The 15426-nt window shown below is 35.2% G+C and overlaps 1 protein-coding gene across 2 annotated transcripts in view; it reads right to left on the minus strand.

Annotated features, from left to right (window-relative positions):
• LOC139145845 (palmitoyltransferase ZDHHC5-like) overlaps positions 1–15426 on the minus strand; it is a 36994-nt gene that overhangs the window by 12620 nt on the left and 8948 nt on the right. For both annotated transcript variants that reach the window (XM_070717257.1, XM_070717256.1), the window contains exon 3: positions 856–977. In XM_070717257.1, coding sequence (XP_070573358.1) covers positions 856–977 — 122 coding nt within the window. The remainder of the gene's footprint in view (positions 1–855; positions 978–15426) is intronic.

Raw genomic sequence — 15426 nt, forward strand, 5'->3', positions numbered from 1 at the left:
TTATGAAATCATTCTAGGGATGAATTGATATCTCTTACAGTCATATTTGAATGCTATTTGAAAACATCATATGCGGTATTTTGAGATTTCAAGGTGAATGCCAGTCAAAAAGACAAATGTCTCCTCCATACCCTGACTCAGGGAAGGAAATGTGCACTATACTACATGTGTAGTATATTGACCAAGTGATGGTGGATGTACACTGACAATTGTACAAACACACACTGGAAAATGAGATTTGCTTATCCCATAATCACATATAGAAATGTGTCCAGTTGGCATCTCATGTTATCTGACAGAATACTGACAGTACATACATCATGTGACACAGGGATTCCATAAATCAGTGCAACAGCATCTCAAATATTCACAAAGTTGGTGAAAAAATCTGGCTCTCTCACAGCCCAAAGTTGGCTGTACAGTGTGGCCCTATTTTGCAGGATTTTAAGCCTAGAGTACATGTAGCTCAGCTCAGCAAGAGGGCTTTTTATAAAATAAGTACCACAGTTCAATGCTAGCAAAGCAAGTTGGTTTCCTCATGCATTTGCTCTAAGGCTGTTCCTTGTGGGACTGTTGACGGCAAAATATATTTGCCCCAAAGCTGTTCATGTGGGACTGTTGACGGCAAAATATATTTGCCCCAAGGCTGTTCATGTGGGACTGTTGACGGCAAAATATATTTGCCCCAAGGCTGTTCCTTGTGGGACTGTTGATGGCAAAGTATAAGAGTAACAGATTTGCAAGCTGCTGCAGAGTATATTGCTGTCTGTAAGGCAGATGAATATTGCTACCATGAATTTGTTTTGCTGATTACAAGACAGTAAATTGAATTGTTGTGATACAAACTGTACTTACATTTTGGATAGATCCCAGGATCCATGCATGTTGCAAGAAGAAAGTTGGCCAGCACAAATATAGTTAAAATACCTTCATAAATGGGAATAGCTATGGAATACTCTGTGGTAAGGTGCACACACCTGTGAAACAAGAAAACAAGATAAACTTTCATTAGCAAATTGCATGTATAACTGGTGGTGGGAATGGTGATTTAAATTAGGCATGTCTAAAACTACCATATTTTAATTACGTCTTCAAAATCTTTCAGAAATCTCATCATCATAAACCACGCACCTCTTTACGGCAACAGCTTAGTGCTACCAGTTACTGTACCTTGATTTTTGGGTAGGTCAGCGGAGTGGAAATTATGCTCTGGCTCGCGAGAATGAGAAATCTGAAAAGACTAGTATCTTAATAAAATAAATATATTCAGTATGTATAAATTTGTTTGATTTTTTACCTGAATCAAAATGAGTGATATATCTAAGGATTAACCAATATGTATATACATATTATTTACATAAATGTAGATTTGTAGATAATTACATCTTTTCCGATACAGATTGATAACACTTGAAGTGTATATTTATACATGTAGAAACATCTTCAATCTATTATAGGAGGTATCTCAATACAAGTTACACAAATTCAAGGTACATATAGCCACTATCAGTGTCACAATTGAATTGTTATGTATTGAGTACACTTATCAAAGCTCTCTTTATTGGATTCAAGTCAGTAACATCAGTACCTGTGATTTTTTTTGGACAATAGACAGATGGAATATGACTTGGTACTGTAATAAGTATTTCACATTTGGCATACTGAAAGGTCCTAAGAAATGGTGAAAATAAGTGTTCAGCAAATGTTATCAAGGCTACCATTATCAACCAGCGAAGAGAAACACAAACAACCGTTGACAACATTATATGATGATACTTGTAACTTTACCCACTACACTGCATTACAGCAGACCTTTCAATGACATTACACTGTGGATGATACCAGTTATTCAACACTCTACTGTCAGAAGTAAAGCAATGAATGATGTTGCCTTCTGTAAACAAGAGGCCTTGATAATTTCCAGGGACCTACAGACTATGAGTGGAGACAACGACGGGATGTTGTTCATAAAATTCTGTCTTAATTTGAAATGAAAATGTTGTAGAAATCTTGATGCTATCACCATCAGCTACCTATTTCATGAAGTGAGTCATCATAATAGTAAAAATGTGGTCTTAGCTCTTGGTGAAGATCTGGATGCCGCCGAATGCACATATGCATTTGAAATGAAAATGAAACATTGTTTAAATATCATCAAGTTATGCATTATAATAACATTTTTACCACATTTATATGAAATACACTTGTAATACATACATTACTTTAAAAAAGTCTGGGGTTTATACCTTCTATCATATTAATTATACCTGTAGGTCTGTTGATATCTGTGCCATGCACCTACAAAATTTCAACTATTGAACTTGAAGAATTACAACACTAAGGGATGGTCAGTTTCTTTCGCCTGGGGGGGGGGGGGGGGGGCGGTGGATTATTTTTGCCGACGTCAAAAAGTGGCTGACCCCCCCTATTCCAAATTTTGAAAACAGGGTGACCCCCCCTATTCCAAATTTTGAAAACAGGGTGACCCCCCCCCCCCCCCCCCCCCCACCCCCCCCCCCGGCGCGGGACATAGGTAAAGCAAAAGGTGGACAAAAAATTATATATATATATATATATATATATATATATATATATATATATATATATATATATATATATATATATATTTATTATATTTTACATTTTACATATATTTATATTTTAAATAGTCATTCTATGCTTTAATGAAATTGTTGACATGTCAGTTGTAAGATAGGAATTTCAAAGTGTCAATCTTAAAGTTTGAATACAGTACATTTTGAATGAGCTTTATTTTGAATGAGCTTTGAATGTACATGTATTTCACACTTTCTATGCTTAACCAGATGTCCTGAACTGTTATACAGAAATGGATGTCAATCATTAATATCAAAGAGGAAAAAGCAGTGAATCAAAAAACTTTGATGGGTGTAAAGACTTGCCAACCATCCAATTAAATCTCCTGAGGAGCCATAGAGAGCTTTTTTAGCCAAATCTGATGTGTACAGTGTCTGAGAGGACCTTTCTTGTGTAACATTGAAACCATAAAAGCACAGCTAATAATGACAAAAACTGCCTTTTTTAACTGTTATTTTGCTCATAAAAAAACCATCTTTCTACAGAAAACCTGTGACACAAAGGAAAATAATTGCATCAATGAGAAGGAAAGATATCTTGTCATTTTTCTATCTCTAAAATAAGTCACTGTATCAAATATATATTGTGAAATATTTGTGCATGTTGCTTTCTCATACTGAATTCTCATAGAGAGAACAGAAAAGTATCAGGAATTTGTCATCCTTTTCATATGAAATGCAGATTTCATAATGGTACACTTTCACTTAGCAAACATCAAGATATCTCTGATTTATTAAGTATGGCGCCCGAAGGGCGCGCCGAAAAATATGAAACATCCTGATATCTCTGATATATATGCCTTGTACATTAAAGTCATGCACCTGAACGGCATGCTGAAAAATGTCTGATATATATTAAAGTAATGAACTTGAAGAGCATGCTGAAAAATATTGAACATACAGATATCTCTGATGTATGTATGCTTGATATGTTAAAGTTGGGTGTGCTGAAAAATATGACTGATTATTAAAGTTACGCGCCCGAAGGGCGCGCCGAAAAATACAACTGAATAATGAAATTTGTGGCTGACACTAGCATTTTAGGCAATGATGAGCCTGTGTCAAATTTCAAAAACACACTGACCCCCCTATTGGGCATTTCAAAAACAGGGTGACCCCCCCCATCACCAAAGTCAAAAACAGGGTGACCCCCCCATGAATCCACCGCCCCCCCCCCAGGCTGAAGAAACTGACCAGTCCCTAAATGAGTGTAATGTATTTAAAATCTTCAATTGTATTATCAAACACAATTTCTCAGTTTTCTGAAACTTGTCTCATCAGTACCAAATTTTCCTGTGTCTGAGAGCACATGTACATTTCTGCATCAGTGGCATGAACACAATGCAAATGGAAAGCACATTGGTACATTCATAATTTCATGTTTCGTTATTTCAATTTATGTCAAAGGTCAGAGAAATCCATCAAGGTACCATGTCTTTCTGGATTGGCCTTTTTGGTGAACATACTGACCTAACGTACTACAGATACGGATGGTCCATGGATTTGTGCACAAAGACAAACCTTGCTCTGTCCAGTATGAGCCAAACTGTAAATATCAGTACCTGGTTAACACGTGCCACCTATTCTAGAGTTTTGGATTGTCTACAGTGTATGTCACAGAATATACACGTACTCTGGCCAGGGTGAGATCTCACAGAGATTTATTGATAAACTTTGATGTAGATAATCATGATTTGGTATTTTCAAAACATTCTACTCAATTCGTTATCATTAAAAGCAAAATCCATTGATCAATATTTGGAAAAGACCCAATATTATTAGAGATAATTTGGCTCCACTTCTCTTTTGAAATTGATTTGACATTTGAAACTGGATCCACATGGATATGCAGAAAAGGAAACACCTATCCTAGCCACTGTTTTATCAGTCGATGCAGACAGCTATCATGAATACACATGTACACATTGTATGATATGTCATTACAAAACCCATTCTTCAATTACAGATACTGACAAATCGCATACACCCTCTGACTTTTATATATGTGAATTCTGATCCCAGTCACCTTGAACAAATTCAAATCTAGGTCACTGCTAACAGTCTTTACACTGTAAGAATTGTTTAATGCTCATTTTTTTCTCTTCAAAGAAAGCCATATGTCTAACTTTGTTCACCTACATGTATATAATTTAAAACTGTAAAGTTTCACATTGTCCTTGCTCACTTGTAAACTGTCAACACGATAGATTGACCTTGTTCTGCAAGAACAGTATGGTAGTATATATACTACTACAAAATACCATAGAAATGAAATAGTGACCACAACAGACGTTGAGACAGAAGACGCCTTCTTGAATACAAACAATTCTGTAACTCATTATGAATCATGGCATAAACAGAACATGGTCCCTCCGCTTCACTTTCTGTTAAGTTATTAAGGACTGGTGACTGGTTCAATCGTAAGCTTGCACTTTTCCGAATGGAATGTATCAAATTAACAACTCATGAAAATTTCAAGTACTCCTTAATTTTCTGTCTACCAGTATCAATCTCATATACACATATATGGTCCAACAATGACTATAATATTAATAAATACACACAAACTAAACTGGAAGCATTTCCAAAGAGTAACACTACCGTATATCAAGTACATGTAGTTGTTTACTGGGGACACGGGTGTTATACAACTGTGAAATTATGATTTATAGGGTCTATCATTGACTAAAATACATAATACATTAAAAAATAACAAGTCATCGTTGATGACACAGTCCCCACTTGTTAATGGGTACTTTGATTACATGTCCTCAGAGAGGATAGAGTCCTCTTCATTAATTAGGTCTGTGATAAAAATACTTTGATACAGATGGCGCTCAATGGCCAAGAATGAGTTCCATGGTGATGAAAACATAAAACCAATGTAGGCCACCATCCTAAAGTTCATAAAATGAGTCAACTAGGAATTAATCAACAGGATGTTGTAAAACATTTTTGCATACAATTCTAACACTTGACAGATTATCACTGGTACCATATTTCATAAAGTTTGATGCAGTATTTGCAACACTATGAGATCAACATCTGTATCGAGTTTCATCACATTTGCCGTTGTATTAATTTGTGGCTAATATCACCCTAATTAGGAAAGTTCATTACTTATGCAATTACAAATTAATTAAAATGACACTGATAAATGTCTTTTTCAATGTTAAAGCAATGTGAGCTTAACATCAGTTAACATCTGTATAAAATTTCATGAATTTGATGTAGTACGTATTTCTTGACATATCATCCTACTTACGAAACTTCAATAATTGACATGTTACTGCTACATGACGTGAAACAAATTGACGAGCATATGTATGAAATAGGTCAATGTCCTTGTACCAACTTCGAATGATACTGGTGGAAATATGTCTGAGTTATGGCTCTGTACATTTGAAAATTGTAACAAAATCACCGCCATGCAGCGATATTTGATCTTACTGTTTAAAAATCAACATGTATATGTATGACGTAAGTCAATGTACATGTACCAACTTTGAATAAGATCAGTTGAGACTTGCCAGAGTTATGGCTCTCGACATGGAACAACCAGAAAATTGTTACCATGTGGCCATATTGGACCATCTCGTGAAACCAATCGACATACATATGTATAAATAAGTCAATGTCCTTGTACCAACTTTGAATAAATATGCTTGATACATGTCTGAGTTATGGTTCCGGACATGAAAAAATCGGGAAAAAAATGGCCACACGGAGGCCACATTGGATTGTATCATAGAACAAATCAATGTGCATATGTATGACATAGGTCAATGTCCTTGTACTAAGTTTGAATAAAATCGGTGAATAAAATTAGTTGAGACATGCCCAAGTTTTGGCTAAGGACACGAAAAAATTGTAACAAAATGGCTGCCATGCAGCCATATTGGATCATATCATGAAACAAATTAACATACTATTGTATGACATAGGTTAATGTCCTTGTACCAACTTTGAATAAAATCGGTTAGAGTATTATGGCTCTGTACATGAAAAATCGTAACAAAATGGCCGCAAGGCAGCCATATTGGATTGTATCACACAACAAATTGACATGCATATGTATGACATTAGTCAATCTCCTTGTACCAACTTTGAATAAAATCGGTTGAAACATGTCTGAGTTATGGCTCTGTACATGAAAACATCGTAATAAAATGGCTGCCTAGCGGCCATATTGGATCGTATCACATAACAAATCAACGTACATATGTATGACATAGGTCAATGTCCTTGTACCAACTTTGAATAAAATCGGTTGAGATATGCCTGAGTTATGCCTCTGTATATGAAAAAAATCATAACAAAATGGCCACACAGCAGCCATATTGGATCGTATCACAAAACAAATTGACGTGCATATCTATGACATTGGTCAATGTCCTTGTACCAACTTTGAATAAAATCGGTTAAAACATGTCTGAGTTATGGCTCTGTATATGAAAAAAATTGTAATAAAATGGCCGCCTGGCGGCCATATTGGATCGTATCACAAAACAAATTGACGTGCATATCTATGACATTGGTCAATGTCCTTGTACCAACTTTGAATAAAATCGGTTGAAACATGTCTGAGTTATGGCTCTGTACATGAAAAAATCGTAATAAAATGGCCGCCTGGCGGCCATATTGGATTGTATCACAAAACAAATCGACGTGCATATATATGACACTGGTCAATGTCCTTGTACCAACTTTGAATAAAATCCGTTGAAACATGTCTGAGTTATGGCTCTGTACATGAAAAATCGTAATAAAATGGCCGCCTGGCGGCCATATTGAATCATATCACAAAACAAATTGACGTGCATATCTATGACATTGGTCAATGTCCTTGTACCAACTTTGAATAAAATCGGTTGAAACATGTCTGAGTTATGGCTCTGTACATGAAAAAATCATAATAAAATGGCCGCCTGGCGGCCATATTGGATCGTATCACAAAACAAATCGACGTGCATCTGTATGACATATGAAGTAATCCTTGTACCAAGTTTGAATGAAATCGCTTCTTGCATCTCTGAGATATCTGCGTGAACGGACGGACGGACGCACACACGCACGCACGCACGCACGCACGCACGGACGCACGCACGGACATGACCAAACCTATAAGTCCCCCCGGACGGTGTCCGTGGGGACTAATAACATGACCTAGTTTCATCATTGCCAAAGAGTTTTATAACTTTGTGGCAGATATAAAGTCAAATTCATATGAGACATAAAGCACATTGAAACAAGTCTCTATTACCCAAGCCCCTCCCTTTAACTTTCTGTTCAAAAAGCATTTTCTTGACTAGAATGAGAAATCTAGAACAAATGGCATGGTCAATTACCTTGAACTTGAAAACATTTGACAGAAAAACTGGTAATGTGATAGATGTTTCAAAAATGTCATCTGAAATTCCAATAATACTAAAAAGTTCTACCTCATGGTCACTCTAGCTTAATTCAAAGCATTGAACTACATCCACTATACTCTGTTAACCTTTGACCCTTCAAAATAATTCTGCTGTAGTCTTTTATGGATGAAGTCCTGTTTTCTCAAGTCACAATTGGCCCATCATTCATATCTCTTGTACATGTATCATTTAAGTCCAATCTAACCAACTATCTCTACAGTGTCTCATTACTGTGGTAAATGATTCTCCCAGGTGGTTGACCTCTCAACCCTCTGGCTGGGCTGCAACTCACAATGCGATGTGTATTCAACACAGTAGTACCTTACACTGTACTGTATGTCTCTAAACCAACCTTTTGATAACCTCTGGAATGCTGGACGTATTCAAAAACGATTAAAAAAGGAAGAAAATAAACCAGATATTGAAGATAAAACACTACTTCCAGTACTTTTATACTTGTTATCCAGATTGTTTTCTTTTTTATCCACATAAGTGCATCCTTTTGACATTTTTCACGAGATGCAAATGCAAAGAGTACAATATTTTTATCACAATGTTTTTCCTTCAGAATCACTTCATGTAGTTATTCAAAGAACCATTATAAAGACAGATCCTGTTCATGTAGTCAGCAGGTAATTTGGATCAGGACTCAGCTGGTTTAAATAATTCTATTTTATCATCACCTTCAAAGCTTGGAGTCATGTCTAACGTTATACACTGAATGATACATTAAGCCTGTCAGGTAGAAACTTAACCATGCGCTACCATCATGTAATTTATACCATATCTAGGTAAGCTATTAAAACTGATGCAGAAAAATTAGTCCATTACAAGCAAAGGCAGTTTATACATCCCTTGTGAGTAAACTAAATATATTATGTCTGTTTTATTCCTTTGCTTTCCATCATTTTTCATATACTTTAATACAGGTAGCTATAAATTTGACTTGCATTTATATCCTGATATATAAACCTGACAGAGCTACTAAAACACAACATATCCTTGTAAAGTGTTATAAGTTGCAGGGTAGTGCAGCCTGTGCCATATGGATGGATGAGATGCCATATACTAGTACTTGCAATATCTCAGCTGACTGAACATTTCACCATAAAATTTGACATTACAAATCAGCTGATTACAGCAGTGTTTTTGTTAAGGGCGGTAAGCAGGTAAATGTTACTGGGGTTCTCCAGTCATTTTACCTGGGTTCCCCTTGTTATATCAATGCAATCAATAGAGGGACAGCAGCAATGTTACCGGGGTTCCCAAATCATTTACCAATATTCCCCAACCTTAGCAAAATCAGCTGTACAGACATATCAGACAGAGATTGTGATGACTCAGTATCGTCATGAAACCTGAATTCATGAACCATAACCTGATAGAAAAAACTGAATTCATCAGTGCAGTAATAAAAACCAAAGATAAATACTACCTTTATACACTGTTAATATATGTATTATTATGGTACGGTATTATCAAACATCTGAATGTGCATGTTCACTGTATTTGTAGAACAACAGAAAGAAAGGGCTAATTTTGAATTTTCCTTATTTCTGATACATGTCGGTGCCTAATTAAGAAACATTCTTTGTCAACCTGTAAGCCTTTGTGGGTATTTCATGATGTTACAAATTGCTTACTGACATCTGATTATCCAAACAAATGTAACAGACAGGCTTATGGTGGAATTTCCCACTTCATGTTGTAAACTACAGTAACAAATTAACATTTCACAGTAAAATGCGTGATGCAGAATTTATTTAGCATTCACTTTTGTTTTCATGCATGATGCCACTTTCAAATTAAACTAATGCTGTGCAGTTTCATTGGAATTGAAAAATATAGTGTTTGTCTTATTTTATCACAAGCAGGACTGGTAGTGGTACTGGTAACGGTATATGCATTGAGCTATCCCTGTCTGTGCAACTTTCCTGCCACTTTCTCTGTCTCTTATTTCTAATATCAGAAAGAAATCCACTTATTTCAAGCCACTTCTCAGAATGACAAGTACATGTACACACATTGAAACTTTTGTACATTGTCATTTAATATAATACTGATATGGATAATAAACTAAGACTTACATAATAATGGCAGTGCAGGTATTGGTTATTAAAACATGCTGGCATGCACCTCCAAATATTTGGTGTTCATTCTACATCACAATGAAACTACATGCAGAAAGTGTCTGTAGTAATTTTACTGTATGTATTTGATGCTGAAATCTAAAATGAAGAGTTAAAAACCATTGGAAATGTACCACTGACTGAAATGTTGAATGATTGGTGCAAGTTTACTTAATATGTAAACATACATGTACATGTACATGTATCACCAACATGTATATAAAACAATTCACCTGTTATCACTTCTGGCAAGAAATGAACATCATATTACCGTTGCTTAACATTTAACTTCTAGTACAGCATATTTCATGCAATGGTTCACTTTGATCTGCTTAACGTGAAATGAAAAATTCACATTTCACATTTACTCTATCCATAGACAGTCTTCCGTTTCTGTCTATTCTCTAACTACATGTAGAAGTGTACACCTGTGTCTGTCTATGAATCCACCTATCATGTTTCCAATATAATTTGAAGTGTGCGTAGAAAACAGATATATGTAAATCACATTTTAATACTGGTTACCATAGAGACCAGAGACAGCACTGTTAATTTCAATTACTGTTACCTCCGAGTAAAGAGATATTAGAGATACCTAAATCTGTGTATAGCTGCAGGATGCCACAATTTGCACAAAATAGACCTACCAATTTGATACTTAAAGGTCTATGTTCAATAATTGATGAGCATGAGAGGCAAGGTGCCACTTGGAGTTTTTCCATTTGGAAAATCAGTCTTCAAGTCTGTGGAAAGGCACAATTAGACCACATAAGGACTGAGTTGACCTAGTTTGACAGCCAAGTCTGGACTTTTCCATTGAGGTGAACTCAACATACTGGTCTGCCATACACACATCCCTAAGACTCTTGGTTTAATTGATAAAACCCAACAGAAAATTTGATAATGATGTTTTGAGAATGACTGATTTTATGGTCTAATTGAAAATCTACAGAGTTCTTTCAATATATGATTCAATTTTATGAAAAACGCTAAGATTGATGTAGGTGCAATACATATGAAACATTTCAATTACACTGATCCATTTGAATGAGTCATGTCTTTTCTGTAGGAACAGACTTTGCCTACAACCTGCTGACCTCAATCATGTTTTACTGGATCATTTCTTTGGACTGCAATTTCAAAGTACATTTATATGCATTAACAGCTAGCAATGTGTGAAGGTGTGCACACAGTTTGATTGCTGCATGTTGTCATTTAATGGCTGAGTCAGTTCTTGCTCCTATTTATCACAACACAGATACAGCTGTTGCTACTCAGTGCTGTTAAGGCTTTTTATCGACCACAACACCATATGCTTTTAAGTGCAACTTCAATCATATATCCTACATCTATGTGTTCTACAAAATGTGTCGGCTTGGTCGTTGAGTTTTATGCAAAAAATGTGAAATTTTCCATGAGCAAAACCTGCAACAATTAGATGGTCATTGGTTAAAGTTGTGGTCTTATTGTTGGAAAAATGACCCTTATCCATGAGTGACCAATGCTCTGGCAAGATTTCTTCCAGATCAATAAAATTGACGTTTGACATGTTTCAGCTTTATGTTAATTCTTGAACATGATGTACGTTTTCATAGTGAGCTTATGAATATCGCAGGAAGCCACTGTAGAAAGGTTCATTAGGTTGTTCACTATAGTATTTTATTGAATATTATATCTTCAGTTTTGTAAACTGATAATTTTAACAAACAAGTCCTGAAACTGCTTATAGTGAAGTCTGGGCCAAGGTTTTTAACAGAACTAGATTATCATTATTTTAGCTAGCTCAATTTGCAAGAGAACTATGATTATTTAACAATACAACATCTACAAGTTGGTATGTATGTAATGACTTATGGAGATTATAAAATGTAAATATCTTTACAAAGTTATTCCAATATTACTTTTGGCATAATTCAAGACTGAACACAAAAGGTAAGAAGAAATGAAATGTCATGTATATGTATGGCATTGTGAGATTTGATGATGTTTTGTACACTATCACTGTTGAGATAAACTACAGTCTGATATCTGGGGTTATATAAAATACGTGGAGGATATTTAATTGAATCAAGCAATGTACATGTACATGGGCTTCAGTAGTGTTAAGTTTTCTTCCTTATCCTACCAAGTTTATATGTCACCATCAGGTCAAGTTTATTAAAACCAGTGAGGCATAACACGTCCTGTATGTTGCATTTTAAAAAAGGCTGGAACATTTGAAGGCCCCTGAAAACATAGATAATGATTTACTGACATGCAGTAACCTTCTGTTACACACAATGCCAAGTAGGTGAAAATACGTACACATGTAGCATAAACTGTGAAAATCACCATAATTTTTTTTATGGTTTTCTTTTTTTACGTATTTCTACTTACTCGTAATGTATCTATTTAGTTATATATTTATGTAGTTGTTCTTTTATTTACTTAGTTACTTTGTTACTATTAGGTTACTTTGCAGTCCAGCTACTTTCGTGTTACACTACCCTCGATATACTTCAGTTTTCTTGTTTCTTCTTCTTTTTCTTGCTTTAACATCAAATGGCTTTGAGAACGGACTAGACTAGCATTTGCTATTTTCTGTTTCCGTTTACCCTTTATCACAGCACAACTCAGATGTACATTCATTGCTGAATTGTAATATTAATATGATTTAGGGTAATAAAGATTATTATTATTATTATTATTATTATTATTATTATTATTAATTAAGGTAGCCAGAGGATCATTGTTACATTTCCAGGCTCTATCAGGTAAAATGATTAAAAAATACCATGTTTATGCAAGATAAGTTAGAGAAAATAGTCATGTATGTTTTTAGTCATGTATGTTTTTAGAGTATCTTCAACTACATGTAGTCAAGTCAGTATACATGACATGTCCTCTCTGTTTGTCAGATTGTTAATAGACATTCATTATGCCTTACCAAATTACATGGAACTTGTGTAGAGATACATGTACTTTGAATGACAAGCTGACCACAAATTACTACTATCTGCATAGCAAAATAGCTTACGTCTTGAAGAATGCTCATTACCTATAATGCACATACTCCTGAATTCGAAAACTATAAAAAAATGTACCTCTCCAATGACATTGGTGTCACTGATCAATACGTAATGTAATACAACATCGTAAATATTTAATCACTTACAGTAGTATCATACATGAATTCAATACTTTTCCAGCTACTGTCCTATGGTAAATGTCCTATTCAACTAAAATTGTTAGAACAACTGAATACCAGCACTCTAATTTGTCTGAGATTCCAGTTATGTGGAATGACAACAGCATTTCAATTGAACTGGAGTACCTCTATCATGGACAGAATCACACCACTGTTATACACATTCTAAAGTCTGTACATTGAAATTGATGAAGGACAAGTTGAATGACCTGAGACAGTTCAGTACATGACAAACATACAGTGTTTCAATTAATTCAATTTTCTTACTTCACTGATCGGGGAGGAAGACAGTTCAAGGATTTGCTTTCTGTACTTCTCACAACAGATCTGATAATATATATCTTTTCTGAGTAATTTTTATTTACATAATAAGGCACTCATAATGTGGTACACGTTCCACTGGGTGAAAAATCTGGCTAGTCCATCAATGTTGATTTGCCACCAAGGCATATTTGGGTTTGTATGGAATTCTCTACAAATAAAGACACTTTGATTTGCTGCCAGATTTATTTGTCCAGGAAACTGCCAATCTTCCATTCATTTCCAAAATTCTAATTTAATTTGTCAACTGGCAACAGCATTTCATTGTAGCATAATATAAAACTCTACTACGGGCTTCAACCTGTAACTTTTGACCTACACCTAATCAGACTTTATGACTATGCAGTGCCTTCCATTACTACTCAATACCCTGGTAATTTACTTGTTTCTTATTCATTAGCAAATGGCATGTACAGATTGTAATGTCTTTTACTGGCTTTTTACTACAGAGGAAAGAATACCATATGACATATGACATTTACTGTCAAACATGCATGATAATTTAATTGTGTAAGACATTTTGAAACATAGCTTACATTTTTCAATATTGTATTTTTGTGATAGCTGTGTCACTGTCACAGTGCGATTTGAGATAACTGAACAGTCTGTTGTCTGTGCTGTATGCACTGATGATGCTGTTGGATTCAGTGCTTATTTGTACCAGTCAGAAAACAATATACGTAGGTTTTCCAATATGACATCTGACAACATCTACAGATACAGGTAGTTGTTTGATAAAACAGGTCAAACTAGGTAAATGTGAAGGTTAATGATATTGAAACTATGTAGGGAGTGTGACTATACACCTTGATTAAATATTTAAGCATATAAATAAAGCACACCCCGCAATAGTATACCACGAGATTTTGACCAGTTCACGACATATATGCACGAGCGACAGTGAGTGCATATATGAAGTGAACTGGTCAAAATCGAGTGGTATACCGTCGCTGGGTGTGATTTATTGCTATTATATCATAACAGTATATTGAAATTCTGGCGTGGAACGTCAAAAACGGATTTTTACTCAAGCTGAGAGCTCGTGCGCATGCCTGCCATGGTATATCGCCAATATACCATGGTTCTTACCGCATCTCGACCAATCAGATCGCTGCATTTGCGCCATCAATATACTGGTATGATATAATAATTAATGAACCTTAAATTGCTTTATTGCTTGGTATATAACAGTATCATTTAATAATGGATATGAATAAAATGTGAAAGAAATCATGTTTGAGATAGTTGGAGGCCATGAATGATGTCAATAACCTCTCATGTAAATTTACATTCAATGATTTTCACGTCATGGTATTTGACATTGGCTTCTCTACAAAGGACTGCACATAATATCTTCCCTCAGAGTGGCATACTTATTTCAGTGCCTTGTTCAATCCAGAACAAATGGAAGTAGAGGGTGTGGAAGAGTTCTATACTTCTGTCCAGGACTTTGTAGAGCAGCTTAATTTTGATGATTTCAGTGATGTAGATATTGACTGCTCTGAATTAAACTGTCCTATAGATATGAATGAAATCAAAAATAGTGTAAATAAGTTGAAAAATAACAAAGCTCCTGGAACAGATGGTATTCCTTTGGAATTTTGGAAATATGCACCCCAGGAAATGTATGATATGCTCTGTGTTCTTTTCAATGGAATTTTGGACAAAGTGTTTTTTCCCAAACAATGGGCAGTAGGCCTAATTAGTCCGATTCATAAAAAAGGTTGTAAAGATATTCCAGGTAATTATCGTGGTATAAT

The sequence above is a fragment of the Ptychodera flava genome, chromosome 12 (assembly GCF_041260155.1).
Source record: "Ptychodera flava strain L36383 chromosome 12, AS_Pfla_20210202, whole genome shotgun sequence".
In the NCBI taxonomy this organism is placed as follows: Eukaryota; Metazoa; Hemichordata; class Enteropneusta; family Ptychoderidae; genus Ptychodera; species Ptychodera flava.